The 15,408-nt window shown below is 35.7% G+C and overlaps 2 protein-coding genes across 2 annotated transcripts; both read left to right on the top strand.

Moving 5' to 3' along the window:
* On the top strand, window positions 439-2,337 carry LOC109946434 (exopolygalacturonase-like). Its single transcript, XM_020554176.1, has 2 exons — window positions 439-654; window positions 697-2,337. The coding sequence occupies exon 2, from the start codon at window positions 1,111-1,113 to the stop codon at window positions 2,335-2,337; it is 1,227 nt and encodes a 408-aa protein (XP_020409765.1). The 5' UTR covers window positions 439-654; window positions 697-1,110.
* On the top strand, window positions 5,086-6,324 carry LOC18787847 (F-box protein At3g07870). The gene has a single exon (XM_020554172.1). The coding sequence runs from the start codon at window positions 5,218-5,220 to the stop codon at window positions 6,322-6,324; it is 1,107 nt and encodes a 368-aa protein (XP_020409761.1). The 5' UTR covers window positions 5,086-5,217.

Here is a 15,408-nt window from a genome sequence, read left to right as displayed (position 1 = left end):
GAATCTAAAAAAAAAAAGAAAAAGAAAAAGAAAGAAAAGAAAACACGGTTGAAGTTGAAAAGCTTACCCAACCACACCGGGGTCTACAAAAGAGGCCCATGATAGACCTGGAAATGGCTTCGAGGTCCTTGATTTGCCCTTGGCAACCATAGGAGACAACTCCATGGGAGCAATTGCTCCAAAACACTACACTAGTGGGTCCCTAAACCCTCACACTACTCTTAATTAGTCTATTAGATTACAATATTCCCTAATTAATGATAATATCCCCAAAATAAGACAATATCTAAAATTAGTGATATTATCTTTAATTGGTGTTTATATTCTCAAATAAAGATAATATCTCTATTTTTGGTCTTAATTAATTGGCCAAATAAATGGGAACAATTAATGACCTAGGTGATATTCTTCTTATCCACATGGCGCCTTGTGATTGGAAGCCGGAACATTTGCTCACATACCATGAATTTTCTCTTAATCTTTAATGGATATTTTTTACACAGAGAGTTCATGGGTGTTAGGTGAGGCAAAATGGGATAAAGTGAGACTAAACTTATATAATATTGGGAGGGTAGGGGGGGAGAATCATTAATTAGTTAAGCCTAAAAAACATAAAACTAAAGTAGTTTAAAATTGAAGTTCAAAATAACACATGCTTCATATGAATAACTACCACTCTCTTTCACCTATACCCAGGCTAATTAGGTTGGATGATGGATGATTAGAAAAAGTATATATATAAATGGGCCAATTATTTAGGCATGGTCTTTTCCTGTTGATCTTGTTAACTCTATCCAGGTATGTATGCATGGTTTTGGTCCTCCTTTTCTAGAAATTTTAAGTATATGAGGAGGATAGCAATACTACAAACAGCTTAGCACACGTTCTAGATAGAGATTTGGTGATGAATATTCTTAAGGCTAATTATAGGATGTAAGCCTGAACTATAATGCAACTTGGTATGAAAATAGTTAGTGATTGGTTGGATAGTTTGATGGTGTTGAGCCTTCCCAATCGGACTATAAATTGGCCTAAACTCAAAATGGAGTTGCATCATCCTTCCAAAGAAAAAAGAGAGAAGAAAATTAACAAAGTGGAAGGAAAATCAAAATGGCTCTGAAATTAAGATTCTTGGCAATGCTTTTGTTCTTATTGTTAGCATCTACAGCTAAAGCTAATCCTAGTGTATTTGATGTGACAAGTGCAACATACGGTGCAAAGCCTGGCTCTGATGTCACAAAGGCCTTGGCCAAGGCTTGGAGTGATGCATGTGCATCGCCATCGGCAAGTAAAGTTGTTGTTCCGAGTGGGACATACAAGTTAAAGGAAGCAACTTTCAGAGGCCCCTGTAAGGCTCCTATTGAGATGCAAGTTCGAGGCACATTGCAGGCTCCAGCAAACGCTGGCCAATTCACAAGACCGGATACTTGGGTTGGTTTTCAGTACATTGATAAGCTCACCTTATCAGGTGGTGGGACTTTTGATGGCCAAGGAGCACTTGTTTGGGGTCAAAATGACTGCCACAAAAACAAAAATTGCAAACCAATGCCCATTAATCTGAGGTTCGAATTCATCACCAATTCCAGAGTTCAGGACATAACTTCACTTAATAGCAAAAATTTCCACATGCATGTTTTTAGATGCAAGTACACTACATTTCAACATCTTACCATCACAGCACCTGAAGAGAGCATAAATACAGATGGAATCCATATCGGGGCTTCAACTGGTGTCAACATTACTCATGCAAAGATTAGAACTGGGGATGATTGTGTTTCTATTGGTGATGACTCCCACCAAATCACAGTGACTGATGTTACTTGTGGGCCAGGCCATGGCATAAGCATTGGAAGCCTTGGAAGATATAAGGAAGAAAAGGCTGTGACCGGGATCATAGTTAAGAATTGCACCCTGACTAATACGCAGAATGGTGTGAGAATCAAAACATGGCCAGATTCTCCTTCTAGCAGTACTGCCTCAGATATACACTATGAGAATATTATCATGGTTAATGTCAGTAACCCTATCCTCATAGACCAATTATATTGCCCATATACTCGGTGTGACCAAAAGCCTCCGTCAAAAGTTAAGATCAACAATGTCAGCTTCAAGAACATTAAGGGCTCATCTTTCACTCCACTTGCAGTCAAGCTTGTATGTAGTAGGGGCCTACCATGTGAGAATGTGAAGTTGACTAACATTGATCTCACCTACAGTGGAGACCAAGGCCCTCTTACCTCTCTGTGTTCTAATGTCAAGCCCACAATTACTGGCATGAAAAAGGCTCTTGCTTGTGCTACATCGTCCTTGGCACCTCTTCCTTTATCCAAGAAGTAGAAAGTACTAATTAATGTTCTCTATACATAAATTGATGTGTTCTACTTTGCCTTTGTGCTACATGTTCTCTCCTTTGTATCAAGATAAATAAATAAATAACATGTAGACCATGTACAAAGGAGAGAAGCATTAATCCGGAGCAATTAACATGGAATAAAGCCTCATATTTCAATTCATATGATGTCAAAAAGATAATGCGTACAAGGACAGAGAATTAACATACTACAATCAGAAAACCAGAAATGTACAATGTTCTCAATATTCAAGCAAGCATGCAGAAGAAACTACCATTACTAGAGACTAAGAATCCACATATGAATTAAATTTCAAATAGAAGTAACAGGAATGGCATTGCAGATTCTCTGGGTTTCAAATCCCAAACTCAACTAACCAGAAACGAAGCAGAAACAAAGCAGCCATGGCGAACAACAATACCATGCTTAACCAAGAAACAGATACAAAATCCTTAACCACAGACAGAGAAACGATACAAGAGAACCACACCACACTTGAATACTTGATAGTTAATACAGAAACCAGATAATGGAAATATAGCAATATTACATACATGATACAACACTGGGATTTCAGTTGGGTAAAAAATTACAACATCTTAGATTCTTAACATTGGGATTTCTAAGCAGCTCGATTTTTTATTTATTTATTTTTCTATTGAATGCGAGAGAGCTCTCCATTGATGTTGATTTGGTTCGTTGTTTGGATTATAATTCAATTTGCTAAAAAGTCTATCTGTAAGATGTTATTATTTTTGTTGGTGAAAGTAACCAAGGTGTTTCCTAAAGCTTCACTATCCTTTTGAAGCATTTTTAGGGCTTGATCTTTGAACTCAGACACAGGGGATAATTCCATCAATTCACTCATTACGGCAGCCCAACCCATTTGTAGCTGCCAGAAGAAAAAGCCCCTACAGGCACTTAACTCGGCCATGGTTGGTTGAGAAGGAGAGAATGAGTCGGTGGTGCTACTTCCATGAGGGTTGAAAAAATCATTTGCCTCCATAGCGATGGCGAGGGCTTGAAACTAGAGTCAGCAATTCCAAGATAGCCTCTCTAATACCATGTTAAATTTCAGAGAGGCAAGTCAGCGACCCACTACTAGCAACATCGATATTGTCCCCAACTTAACCACCTATAAAGCCCAATAGGTGTGAGGTTTTATAACAAAAGGCCTCGGTGATATTAATAGTGGAACCGTTCATTATATCTTGTATTTTATTTAGTCAAGCTTCTTATGTGGGACTTATATTCTTCAACAATATATTCCTATAACTCATCATGGCCTTTATCTGAAAGGATTCCTTTACTGGATTGGTCGGCGGCGTAGAGATGCTTCTTTTTTTATGTCTGCCTTCCACATTGAAGGAGAGCGCTTCCAAGAGTTACCACTACCGTCTTGTCACGTGGAGATAATTAATTTTAGCCTTCAAGTCTTGCAAGGCGGGCTCTCTTTCATTGTTGGCTCGAGAGGTGATATCAATGTTTGGGTGATGAAGAAGGAGTCTTGGACAAAAGAGCATGAAATTAGAGACCAAGACGGTTTTAATATTATTCATACTCGAATACTGAGATTTACATAAGCAAGGAAAGTCTTGGCGTTACATTGGGATAGGATTGGTCTCTTATGATCTTGCAAGTTGCAACATCGGTCATGGTGGAGGTCGAGGTTGATGGTTGCCTAAAGTAACGGGCGTATGGGACCTATGTCCAAGCTTGGTTTCATTTCAACATATATAACCAAAGAGAGCTCCAAAAGGGACCATGTATCAAACCTAAAAAGCTTTTGGTTTTTCTTGCTATCTGCAATTTAAACTTTTCAAAGTCATTTATTTTTTTTACTCATGGTTATTTAAGGGTCATCATTTTCATTTGTTTTCGGTTCCTACTAGTTGCAATTTGAAAATAATCCCTGGGTTAATTTGTCTGCATCCAATTTTGACTGCTTCATTTCCCTACATACCCTAATTTTATTCCTGATACAAGAACAGGACAGATTCGATATGAAATGAGTTTTCTTTTATTTTCTTTTATTTTCTTTATATTTGCTTGACTTTTCTTCAAATTTCTCTTTGGTTTGTCAGAATAATACAGAAAGATAAGTTGCAGTTTTGAATTAAAATTGACAACTAACCAATATGATTAAAATTGGCAAAATGGAAATGACATATACCAAACTAAAAAAATAAAAATAAAAAGGCTAAACCACAAGGAAGAAAAAACAATTTGTTAATTTGGCATAAACAAAAATATAAAATTACTCACCCATTTCTTAACCCTAACCCTAAATAAAAGTCAAATAGTTGTATTTTTCACAAGGACAAATGCCACCTACTTGCTTATTTTTATTATCTTCTTTTGCAGCCGCTTGCAGAATTTTGGCAATGTCTCCGACATGTCTTAGATTGAATTTAGACAACTTATAACAGCTTCTGTTTAAGATGGCACGAATTCATCGGGCAACCCGTTAACAGATCAGAATTTGTTTTGATGCTCAAGAGCATCATTTTTTATTTTTTATTTTTTGCGCTCCTTTTTATAAGCACACAAGTGAGAAGAGGCTAGGGTTTTCTTTGCTTGCAACGCACTTCTTTCTTTGCTTGCAGGCAACCCTACTTCCCCCATTTTATTTTTCTTGGACACCAAATTACTTTATTTTGAGAGATAATTTATAATATTATTTTTATCTTTTTGAGAAAACTTTACTCCCAACAAAAGTCAAGAGAACGAACGAGGCTTTCAATTTTAATTCAAACGCGTATTTTTTGCTAAGTTGTTAACTCCTTGTTCGTAGGATCAGTTCTGTATACCCTACATACTCATATCAATATAAATATATGATCACACAATCGACAGTGCTTCATCGATGAAGAAAACTCAAGTGTGCCACAGCCACCCACCAACCGACAGAGGTGGTCCTCCAAGTCAAGAAGATGAAGAGGAAGAGCATCATCAGAAACCCTACATTCTGCATTTGCCAGACCATATAACAATGGAGATCTTCTGCAAAATTCCAACAAAAACGCTCTTCCACTGCAAGCGCGTGTGCAAGTCTTGGCGCAGTTGCCTCTCAGACCCTGAATTCACCAAACACCTATTTTCACGAACACGCCCTTGCCTTGTGGTGTCTGGCTACACCATCCCCGAACCCGCAGGTCACTTCCTGGTCTACCTCGACACAGACTTGAGCGCAAACGACGCCGTGTTCAGGCTTTCCACAAGAGTAGGCCGAGATTGCAGTACATTCATTAGGGGTTCGTGCAACGGTTTCATCTTCTACGACATAGAACGTTTTGATGGCAGCCATCAACTTTACTTATCCAATCCCATCACTGGTGAGTCCTTAACTGTTCCACAACCTACCAAACCTTGTTTTAAGCCAATTTTGGGGTTTGGGTTTGCTCCCATTGCTGAAGTCTACAAAGTAGTTTGGATTGATGAAAACCAGGATGTAAATATTTTTACTGTGGGATCTGGGATTTGGAGAGAAATTGGCTCTCTGCCCTGTACTCCTCTAAGGCATACTGACTTTTATTTGAATGGTTTTCTTTACTGGATTGCTCGGCCTCGAAATACCATTTTCGTGTCTGCCTTTGATGTCGAAAGAGAGCGCTTCCAAGATTTAGTACTACCGCGTTCTTGGTGGGTGGATGAGGAGGTATTTAAGTATAGTCTTGGAGACTTGCAAGGCTGTCTCGCTTTCTTTGTTATCAGGATATGTGATGTGAGTGTGTGGGTGATGAGGGAGTCTTGGACAAAAGAGCTCGAAATTAGAGACCCAAATAGTTTTATTGGTGCTCCAATATTGAGATTTACAGAAGAGAGGAAAGTCTTGATGTTACGTTCGGATAAATTGGTCTCTTATAATCTTGCAACATCGGGCAATGTAGAGGTCGAGCTTGATGGGTTTCCAAGCTTTGTTAAGAATGCGTGGAACCTAACTCCAAGCTTTCTTTCACTTCAAGATATATAACCGAAGGGTGATCAGAGCTCCAAGGTACCATGTATCAAACCTAAAAAGCTTTTGGTTTTTCTTGCCATATCTGCAATTTAAACTTTTCGAAGTCAGTTTATTTTTATTACTGATGGTTAGTTAAGGGTCAATTTGATTTGTTTTCGTTTCCCATTAGTTGCAAATAATCCCTGGGGTTAATTTGTCAGCATCCAATTTTTATTCGTGATACAAGAACAGTTCGGATGAAATGAATTTTCTTTATATTTGCTTGACTTTTTTTAAAATCTCTCCTCTTTTTTTGTTACATCTCTTGAGGAAAAAAAATCCCTTGGGTTTTGATAGTGGTGCCATGGCTTTTTAAAATCTTTCTTTGGTTTGACAGAGAGTGCAGAAAAATTAATAAGTTGCAGTTTTAAATTAAAATACATATTACACATAAAAAGTCCAGACTGGCACGCCAACAGTTATTAGGTAAAAAGAGGGGGGAAAGAAGAAAAAAAACCTAATCGTTCTCTCCTTGAGTTTTAAAGGAAAACTTCATAGAGGGGGAGGAGGAAGAAGAGTCACTGCCCCTCCTCCCCCTCTTCTCTTTTCTTCTTTTCCTTTTAGGTTAGTGAATAAGTTCACTAGTGTCTTTTGAGCCATGCTTAGATTGAAGTTCCCTATAACCCTTTTTAGTCTATGTTCTCAATCAAATCCTTTTTCCAAAACCCACTCTCTAATGCCGTTCATGTTCTCTAAATCTTTGACAGAGGTTGTTATAAATCACCCAATTGTTCATTGATAGGGTTCTTGTTTTTGTTTATTTATTCTCTCTTATGCACAAGTTGCTTGGAAATCATATTTTCCCTAGATCTTATACGAATGAGGTGGTGGGTGTGGCTGCGACGGCCCTTCTTTAGGTGGTCATGGTAGGGTTAGTTTAGGCTCTTGAGTTGTTTTAGGATTTTGATTTTATTAGGTTTGTAGGCTTTGTTTGGGCTTATGGTTAATTATGGTGATGTGAGTTAGTAGTTTTAACGCAGCTTTTATCCGCTTTAGTTTTACTTTTAGCACGTTAGTTTGTTACCCTCTTAAAATTGATATTTTAAATATCTTGTTAATGTCTTTAATTATTATAATGTTTTAGTTTATCTAATGAATTTTCTCTTTTAATCAAATGATAAAAAAGAAGTATGGACCACATATACTTAGCACTAGCTATAGAGGTTTTATTTGGTGGGTACCAATACTATATTCGAAATCATGTTTAGTGGCTCCAATGAGAAGGTTCTATATGAGGGAAAGAGATGAAATTCGGTAAGTCCCACTTAAAGAATACCAAGTCTCAGTTCTGTTATCAAATTTGGTATAGCTATATGAATTTACACTTAATTCCAATGCATTGGGGCAATGCGAAAGCCATTGGAGTTCCAAATTTGAGAATAGAACTCCTGATTTTCTGGTGGATTGGAGATGACATAGTTTATTTGTACAATGAAAAAAAAGTCAAATTACAGTTTTGGTCTCGTAGTTTGACTTATTTTTCACTGGAGTAGTTGGGTTTTGCTCGCACTCAAATTCAAAATCATAAATTTTATCCAAGTAGATGAAATTTGATGTGGCAATATGCAACCACCACATGCAAGGACAGATCCATGTTTGGGCTAGAGTGGGCTTTAGCCCAGTTATGACTTTGAAGAGAGACAAATTAGGCTTAGTTGTGTAAACTAAATCCAAAAAAAGTTTAAATAATAGCCCACCATTTTTTCTAGAAAACAGCCCATATCTACAGCCAAATACTTCAATACTTCAATTATTAAAGACTCTTTTTCTCTCTCTCTCTTCTTTGGTTTATTCAACTTTTGATTTGGCTCAAATAATGTTTATATATCCCTCTGATTTTTTTTTTTTCAAATTTATTGAAGTTGCCTATTTTGGAAATTTTGAAATATGGACCCTCCCTAACTAAACCACTCCGTTGAGCCAGTCCTCGAGCTTCAAATTATTCTTCGTCTGAGCCTCTGAATATTGGTTTTTCCAGGTTTTCTTTGTTTGTTGTACGTTTCTTTGTTCACATCTCTCTGAAAATAGGAATATATTTTTTAGGGGTGGCAATTTCAGATATGACCCGATACATGACTCAAAACCCGCACGAGAAATTAGCGGGTTCAACCCGCACGATAAAAAAACAGGTCAATTTCGGGTCAACCCATTCTGACCCGTTTAATAAACGGGTGGGTTTCGGGTCAACCCGCTATAATACCTATCTAACCCGTTTATTTAACGGGGTCGTGTCAACCCGCATCGAACCCATTAACCCGTTTTATTTGCAAACTCTAAAAAACTAAAACCCTAGCAGAATACTTATTAATAATTTAATACCCTCTTAAAAAAAAAATTAACACACATATATATTCATAAGTTCATAACCCTAGCCTCTCACTCATACGCTCTGGATACAAACGAACGACCTTTCCAGTTTCCACACAGCCGCCTAGCCTTAGTCTGCTCAGTGCTCACCAAACCAGTTCCCTCCTCTCTAAGTCCAATCCAAGCCTCATCTCTTTACTCCCTCTGCTTTGGTCTCATCTCCGTCTACCTCTCGACTCTCTCTCGTCTACCTCTCAACAAATAACAAGAGGGTTGGTCTCGATACCCAGATCAGATTCAAAGGTTGGTTCTTTTTCTTGTGCTTAGTTTGCATTTGACGGAATTCCTTTTGTAGTTTTCGTTTATTCTATTGGTTTCTGATTATTTTGTTTGGGTTGTCTTAGAATCTTAGATTGGTGGTTTTCTGAATTTTTTTTTTTAGGGTTGTTAAAGAGAAACTAATTACTATAATATTAGATTGTGAATGTGATGATAGTGGTGAAATAAAGGTCGCGAAACCTATCAATAATGTACTGGCAGACAATAGCATCAAGATTAATAGTGTTTTTTTTGTTGTTCTATTTCTAATTTATTTATGGTATTGGACTTTTGTATTTCATTTCAGGTTCGATTGGAGGTGTTGGAATTTATAATTTTGTAAGTGTTTTTTTTTGTTAAATTCGTTGTTGTTTTGTTGCACAGATTCTGCTTGATTGTTATTATTTTTAATATAAAATTATTATGTTTCATATAGGTGGAATGGATACTTTTGACGGTGTATCCGAAAGTGCTGAAGGTGGAGTTGGAGTTGGAGAAGTTAGAAACAATGTGGTTGATTCAGATCCATCAAACAACAACAATGCAGTGGTAACTCAGATTGGTAAGCGGCGTAGAAAACTCACATCAGCGGTATGGACTCAATTTGAAATTCTTCCTATAGATGAAAATAATGAGCAAAGAGCAAAGTGTATGAAATGTGGTCAAAAATATTTGTGTGATAGTAGATATGGTACTAGGAATTTGAAGCGTCATATTGAATCTTGTGTGAAAACTGATACTCGTGATTTAGGCCAGTTATTATTATCTAAATCTGATGGGGCTATCTTAACAAGGTCTTCCAAGTTCGATCCTATGAAGTTTCGTGAATTATTAGTGATGGCAATTATCACGCATGACCTACCCTTTCAGTTTGTTGAGTATTCTGGAATTAGGCAACTGTTTAATTATGTTTGTGCTGATATTAAATTGGTATCTCGTAATACTGCAAAGGCTGATGTGTTGAGTCTTTATAATAGAGAAAAAGCTAAGCTTAAGGAAATTTTGGATTCAGTTCCTGGAAGAGTTTGTTTGGCATCTGATTTATGGACGTCTATAACCACAGATGGTTATCTTTGTCTCACTGTCCATTTTATTGATGTTAATTGGAAATTGCAGAAAAGAATATTGAATTTTAGTTTTATGCCTCCTCCTCATACTGGTGTTACATTGTGTGAGAAAATCTATAAGTTGTTGACTGATTGGGGGGTGGAAAAGAAACTTTTTTCAATGACTTTAGATAATGCATCTTCAAATGATACTTTTGTTGAGTTGTTGAAGGGGCAACCTAATTTAAAGGATGCATTATTAATGAATGGAAAGTTTTTTTATATTCGATGTTGTGCTCACATTCTTAACTTAATAGTGCAAGATGGGTTGAAACACATTGATGATTCGGTGGGGAAAATTAGGGAAAGCATTAAGTATGTTAGAGGTTCACAAGGGAGGAAACAGAAATTCCTAAATTGTGCTGCACAAGTTTCTTTAGAATGTAAAAGGGGATTGCGTCAAGATGTACCCACTAGATGGAACTCCACATTTCTTATGATTGACAGTGCACTTTATTATCAACGTGCGTTTCTGCATTTACAATTGAGTGATTCTAATTACAAACATTCTCTTTCTCAAGATGAGTGGGGAAAATTGGAAAAACTTAGCAAGTTTCTTAAGGTGTTTTATGATGTGACTTGTTTGTTTTCTGGAACTAAATACCCAACAGCAAATCTGTATTTTCCTCAAGTTTTTGTTGTGGAAGATACTTTGAGAAAGGCAAAGGTTGATTCAGATAGTTTCATGAAATCTATGGCAACTCAAATGATGGAAATGTTCGATAAGTATTGGAAAGAGTATAGTTTGATCCCTGCAATTGCTGTAATATTGGATCCTAGATACAAAATTCAATTTGTAGAATTTTGTTATAAAAGGTTGTATGGTTACAACTCCGAAGAAATGACTAAAGTTCGTGATATGTTGTTCTCTCTCTTTGATTTATATTTTCAGATATATTCTTCTTCTGAATCTGTTTCTGGTACTTCAAGTGCCTCAAATGGTGCTCGTTCTCATGTTGATGACATGGTTTCTAAAGAATGCTTGGATGTTATGAAGGTAAATAACTATTTATTTTTATAGGAATACATAAAAGTTTAATATACATTTGACTGTTTGTGCTCATATTAATGTTATTATTATTTTTGTATAGGAATTTGATAACTTTGAAAGTGAAGAGTTTACCACTTCTGCCCAAAAGACTCAGTTACAATTGTATTTGGATGAGCCCAAAATTGATAGGAAGACAAAGTTGAATGTTCTTGATTTCTGGAAAGTGAACCAATTTCGATATCCTGAACTATCAATTTTGGCACGTGATTTATTGTCTATTCCAATATCCACAGTTGCATCTGAGTCAGCATTTAGTGTTGGTGGTAGAGTGCTTGATCAGTATCGTAGTGCTCTTAAGCCTGAAAATGTTGAGGCACTAGTTTGTACGCGTGATTGGATATTTGGCAAAGGTATATTTGCTCAAACTTTAATTCTTATTTCTTGTATCTGTTTCTTTTCAACATCACCTTAATCCTTATTATTTACTTTGTAGAAAATTGTACTTTAGCACCCAACCTAGAAGAATTGACTGAGGATATTAGCAAGATGGAAATAAATGCTACAAATTCTGCAGGGGGCTCTAATACTGTCACTGTTGGTGGACAGAGTTGATGTGGTTGAATGAAAGATGAAGACTGATTATTATTAAGTTGGTTTTTATTTGTATTTTGTGTTGTAATTATTTCACTCTTGTAACTTGATTTGAACTTTTCTGTTCAATTTGGAGTTGAACTTGAACTTTTCTATTCAATTTGGAGTTGAACTTGAACTGATGAATATGTATTTGTATTTTGTGTTGTAATTATTTCACTTTTGTAACTTGATTTGAACTTTTCTGTTCAATTTGGAGTTGAACTTGAACTTTTCTATTCAATTTGGAGTTGAACTTGAATTAATGAATATATATTTGTATTTAATTATTTACTTAGGTTGTATTTGGGGGAAGTTTTATCAAACTGTTAAAATTATTAATTTAGTTATAATAAAAAATGAACAGGTGGCGGGTTACATGGGTTGGGTCGTGTCAACCCGTTTATAAACGGGTCGTGTTTGAGTTGACCATTTCTGACCTGTTTAAAATCTCGACACGACATAAACCCGACACGACACGACCCATTATCACGCCTAATATTTTTTAATGAATTCTGAAAATATTTTTTAATTTGAAGGAAATATACTGAATTAGTCACAAAGTATACCACTTTCATTAATCTGAAGGAAATATTTCTTTATATATATATATTTGTTTTAAAATAGGGCTTATAATTGATCCCAACAAAAAAAAAAAAAATTAGCCCACCTCTGTAAATATTCCTAGGTTCACCGTTGACCACATGCACAGTAACTTTTGTCTCTCCAAAACATTGTAGTTAATCTAAAACTAGCCTCTCTGCACGCGCTTCCGCGCTTGCGAGAGGCATTTTTTTAAAAAAATTTTAAAATTTTTTTAGAATTAAAAAGTGTTCCATAAAAATAGGATCCATTATTTTTTTATTTAATTTTAATTTTTTTATAAAAAGTGTGAATTTACCATATTATCCTCATTTAATTAATAAGTTTAGTTCTTAATGTTTACATTAACCAAGGATATTTTCTGGTATTTTGAATGTTTCACCATTCTCTGCCTTTTGCTTTATATATATAGATGCAAGAATTTTGTCTATTGTCTTAAAAAAGTTAACTAACCAATGCTATATGACTAAACTTGACAAAATACAAATGACATATGTACCAAACTAAAAATATATATATATAGGATAAACCAAGGACAAAATGTAAATCTGAGCATGAAAAAATTATATAATTTACTCCCTCTTTTCTTAACCCTAACCCTAAATAAAAATCAAATATTGTGATGACCATAACAGGGATATGCATCCTTTGCTTAGATTTCCGCTGCTATGATCAAATATTTTGGGGGGAGAAATCAAGCAGATCTTATGAGAGAAAATCCAGGCAACATCCACTTGGTAGGTGCTGATACAATAGCCATTGAACTGTGCAATCATGGATCCTTGTAGCGCCCTCCAGAAGGAATACTTCTCAGTCCACTTAGGCATATAAGATTAAAAAAACAAATTAACATTTGTTCCTCAGTTCACTTTGTGCAAGCAATAGGTTCCATTAAAATAAGTTAATCACGTTATATGAAAAGGATTCATCACTAGAAAAAACAAAAAGAGAAAAAGAAGGAAAATGAATGGTGTAAGATTTTAAGAAAGGTAAATTGTGTTAATTTTTCTTCATTTTTTATTTCTTAAATCAAAATTTAAATTTAAATTTAATTTAAAAGGCAAGTGGAGAAAATAAGAATAGAGGTCAAATAGTGCAACCTTGAAAAAATTCATTAAAGGCTTCTTGTGAAAGCAGCTTTCAAAAGCAACTTTAGAGGGTGCTTTTAAAATCTACTGTCAGGAGGCCATTTGCTTTTAAAATAATCAGCATATTTTATTTTTACCAAACACCTTCAACTATTTAACTTTAAAATGATACCAATTTTTGGTGAAAGAAAGCAATCCCAAAACGGGGCTTAAGGGCAAGTTTAGGATTGCTATCACTTTTTTTTAAAAGTTGCTTATGTTTTGCTTTGAAAATAAGTAAGTAGCTCCATGTTTGGTAAACAATATTTTGAAAGAGATGTGTTAGAACAAAAAGCAATGTCAAAATTGTTTGGTAAATTTTAATATAAAACTGTTGTAACAATATATTATGACTAAAATAGACATGATCTTGAAAGTGTTATGCGCTAATCATGTGGTGCTAGTGGTGGTGGTAGTGAAAGAGATAGAGGTGAAGGTAGTGGTGAAAGAGGTGGTGATGATGAAGGTTGTGGTAGTGGTGGTGGTAGGGATGGTGATTGTGGAAGTGGATGTGGAGGTGATGGGATTGAGGAGGAGGAGGTGTTGGAGGTGGTTTATTTAAAAAAAAAATTAATGATGGTATTTTGGGAATTAAAAAAAATCATTAAAGGCTCATCTCTACTTCTTCTGAAAGTAGCTTTAAAAAGAAACTTAGAGCCCGCTTTTAAAAGATGCTGTCAAAAGGCGACTACTTTTAAAATAATCGGGATATTTTATTTTTACCAAATACCTTAAACTACTTAACTTTAAAGTGAAGCAGGTTTTCAATGCAAAAAAAGCAATTAAAGTGTGTTTGGCTCAACTTTAAGGTATGCAGTTCAAACCTGCCCCTAAGCATCCTCAAAAACCTCTTTTGCTAAAATCATGTTATGTTTGACATTCAACTTAAAAAAAAAAATCTTAAAGAAAAAAAAAAGACAGAGAAAAAGGGTTTAGTGATAGTTAAGAACAAGGGATTTGTAGCTCAAGTTATTAAGAGCATTTAATCCTACACACGAGGTCGTAGAAAAGAGAGAGAGAGAGAGAGAGAGAGAGAGAGAGAGAGAGAGAGAGTGAGAGATAGATTAGTGGTAGTTTTTTTTTAAGAATGAGATATCATTCATATGCCAAAACGGCAAACAAATACTGGCATGAATACAGTAGCCTCATTAAAACCTTTCTAGGAAAATCATTTGAGACAAATCCCAGAGTAAGAAAAGAATACCACACATGCCAAGGACTGACAAGAGAGTTTGACCCAGACCCCAAAAGACTAAGAACATAAAAAAAAACCAACTAAACAACAACACAGTAGACACATAAAGAGAACCGCTTCGCATCCCAACTATCAAAAAAAGCCTTCCCTGAGAAAAACTCGTAGTTCTTTGGGCGCCCATGAACTACAAAAATGCACCAAGGACAGAAACACAGGAGAGTACATGGAGGAAGAGCACAAAAACAATAACAAGAGAGGCCTTTGAAAAGCATCCCAACTCAAATCAGAACTTGACAAAGAGAACTCCTACGACCAAACATAGGTTTTCGGTAGTGTAGAGCAAAGATGAGCTGCAAAGGAGCAACATAACAATGGAAAAAGATAGCAAAACATAAGCTAAAATCGAAGACGAAACCAATCAGAGGGCACACCACTGCTAAAATATGAAAACCTATAAGAGAATATTGTTTGTGGAAAATTTCTATGTATTCTTCTCCTTGTAGGAGGTCATATTTATCATACAATAAATCCTTGTGGGTCAAGGAAAGTAAGAACTCCTAATTCTATTTATAGTAGGAAAATATGAATTAAAGTAAATCAATTATATTTAATATAGGAATCCTTGGTGTGAAAGGAAAGTAAATGGGGGTTCACAAGTCATGCCAACATTCCTCCTCAAGTTGGTGCATAGATGTCACTAATGCTCAACTGGTCTAGTAAACGCTCTACTGGAAATTGCCTTTGTCAAAATATCTTCCAATTGATCATTGGACTTTACGA

The sequence above is a fragment of the Prunus persica genome, chromosome G1, assembly GCF_000346465.2.
Source record: "Prunus persica cultivar Lovell chromosome G1, Prunus_persica_NCBIv2, whole genome shotgun sequence".
In the NCBI taxonomy this organism is placed as follows: Eukaryota; Viridiplantae; Streptophyta; class Magnoliopsida; order Rosales; family Rosaceae; genus Prunus; species Prunus persica.
The sequence above is the reverse complement of the archived record's forward strand: the minus strand, read 5'-3'. Positions and strand labels throughout refer to the sequence as shown.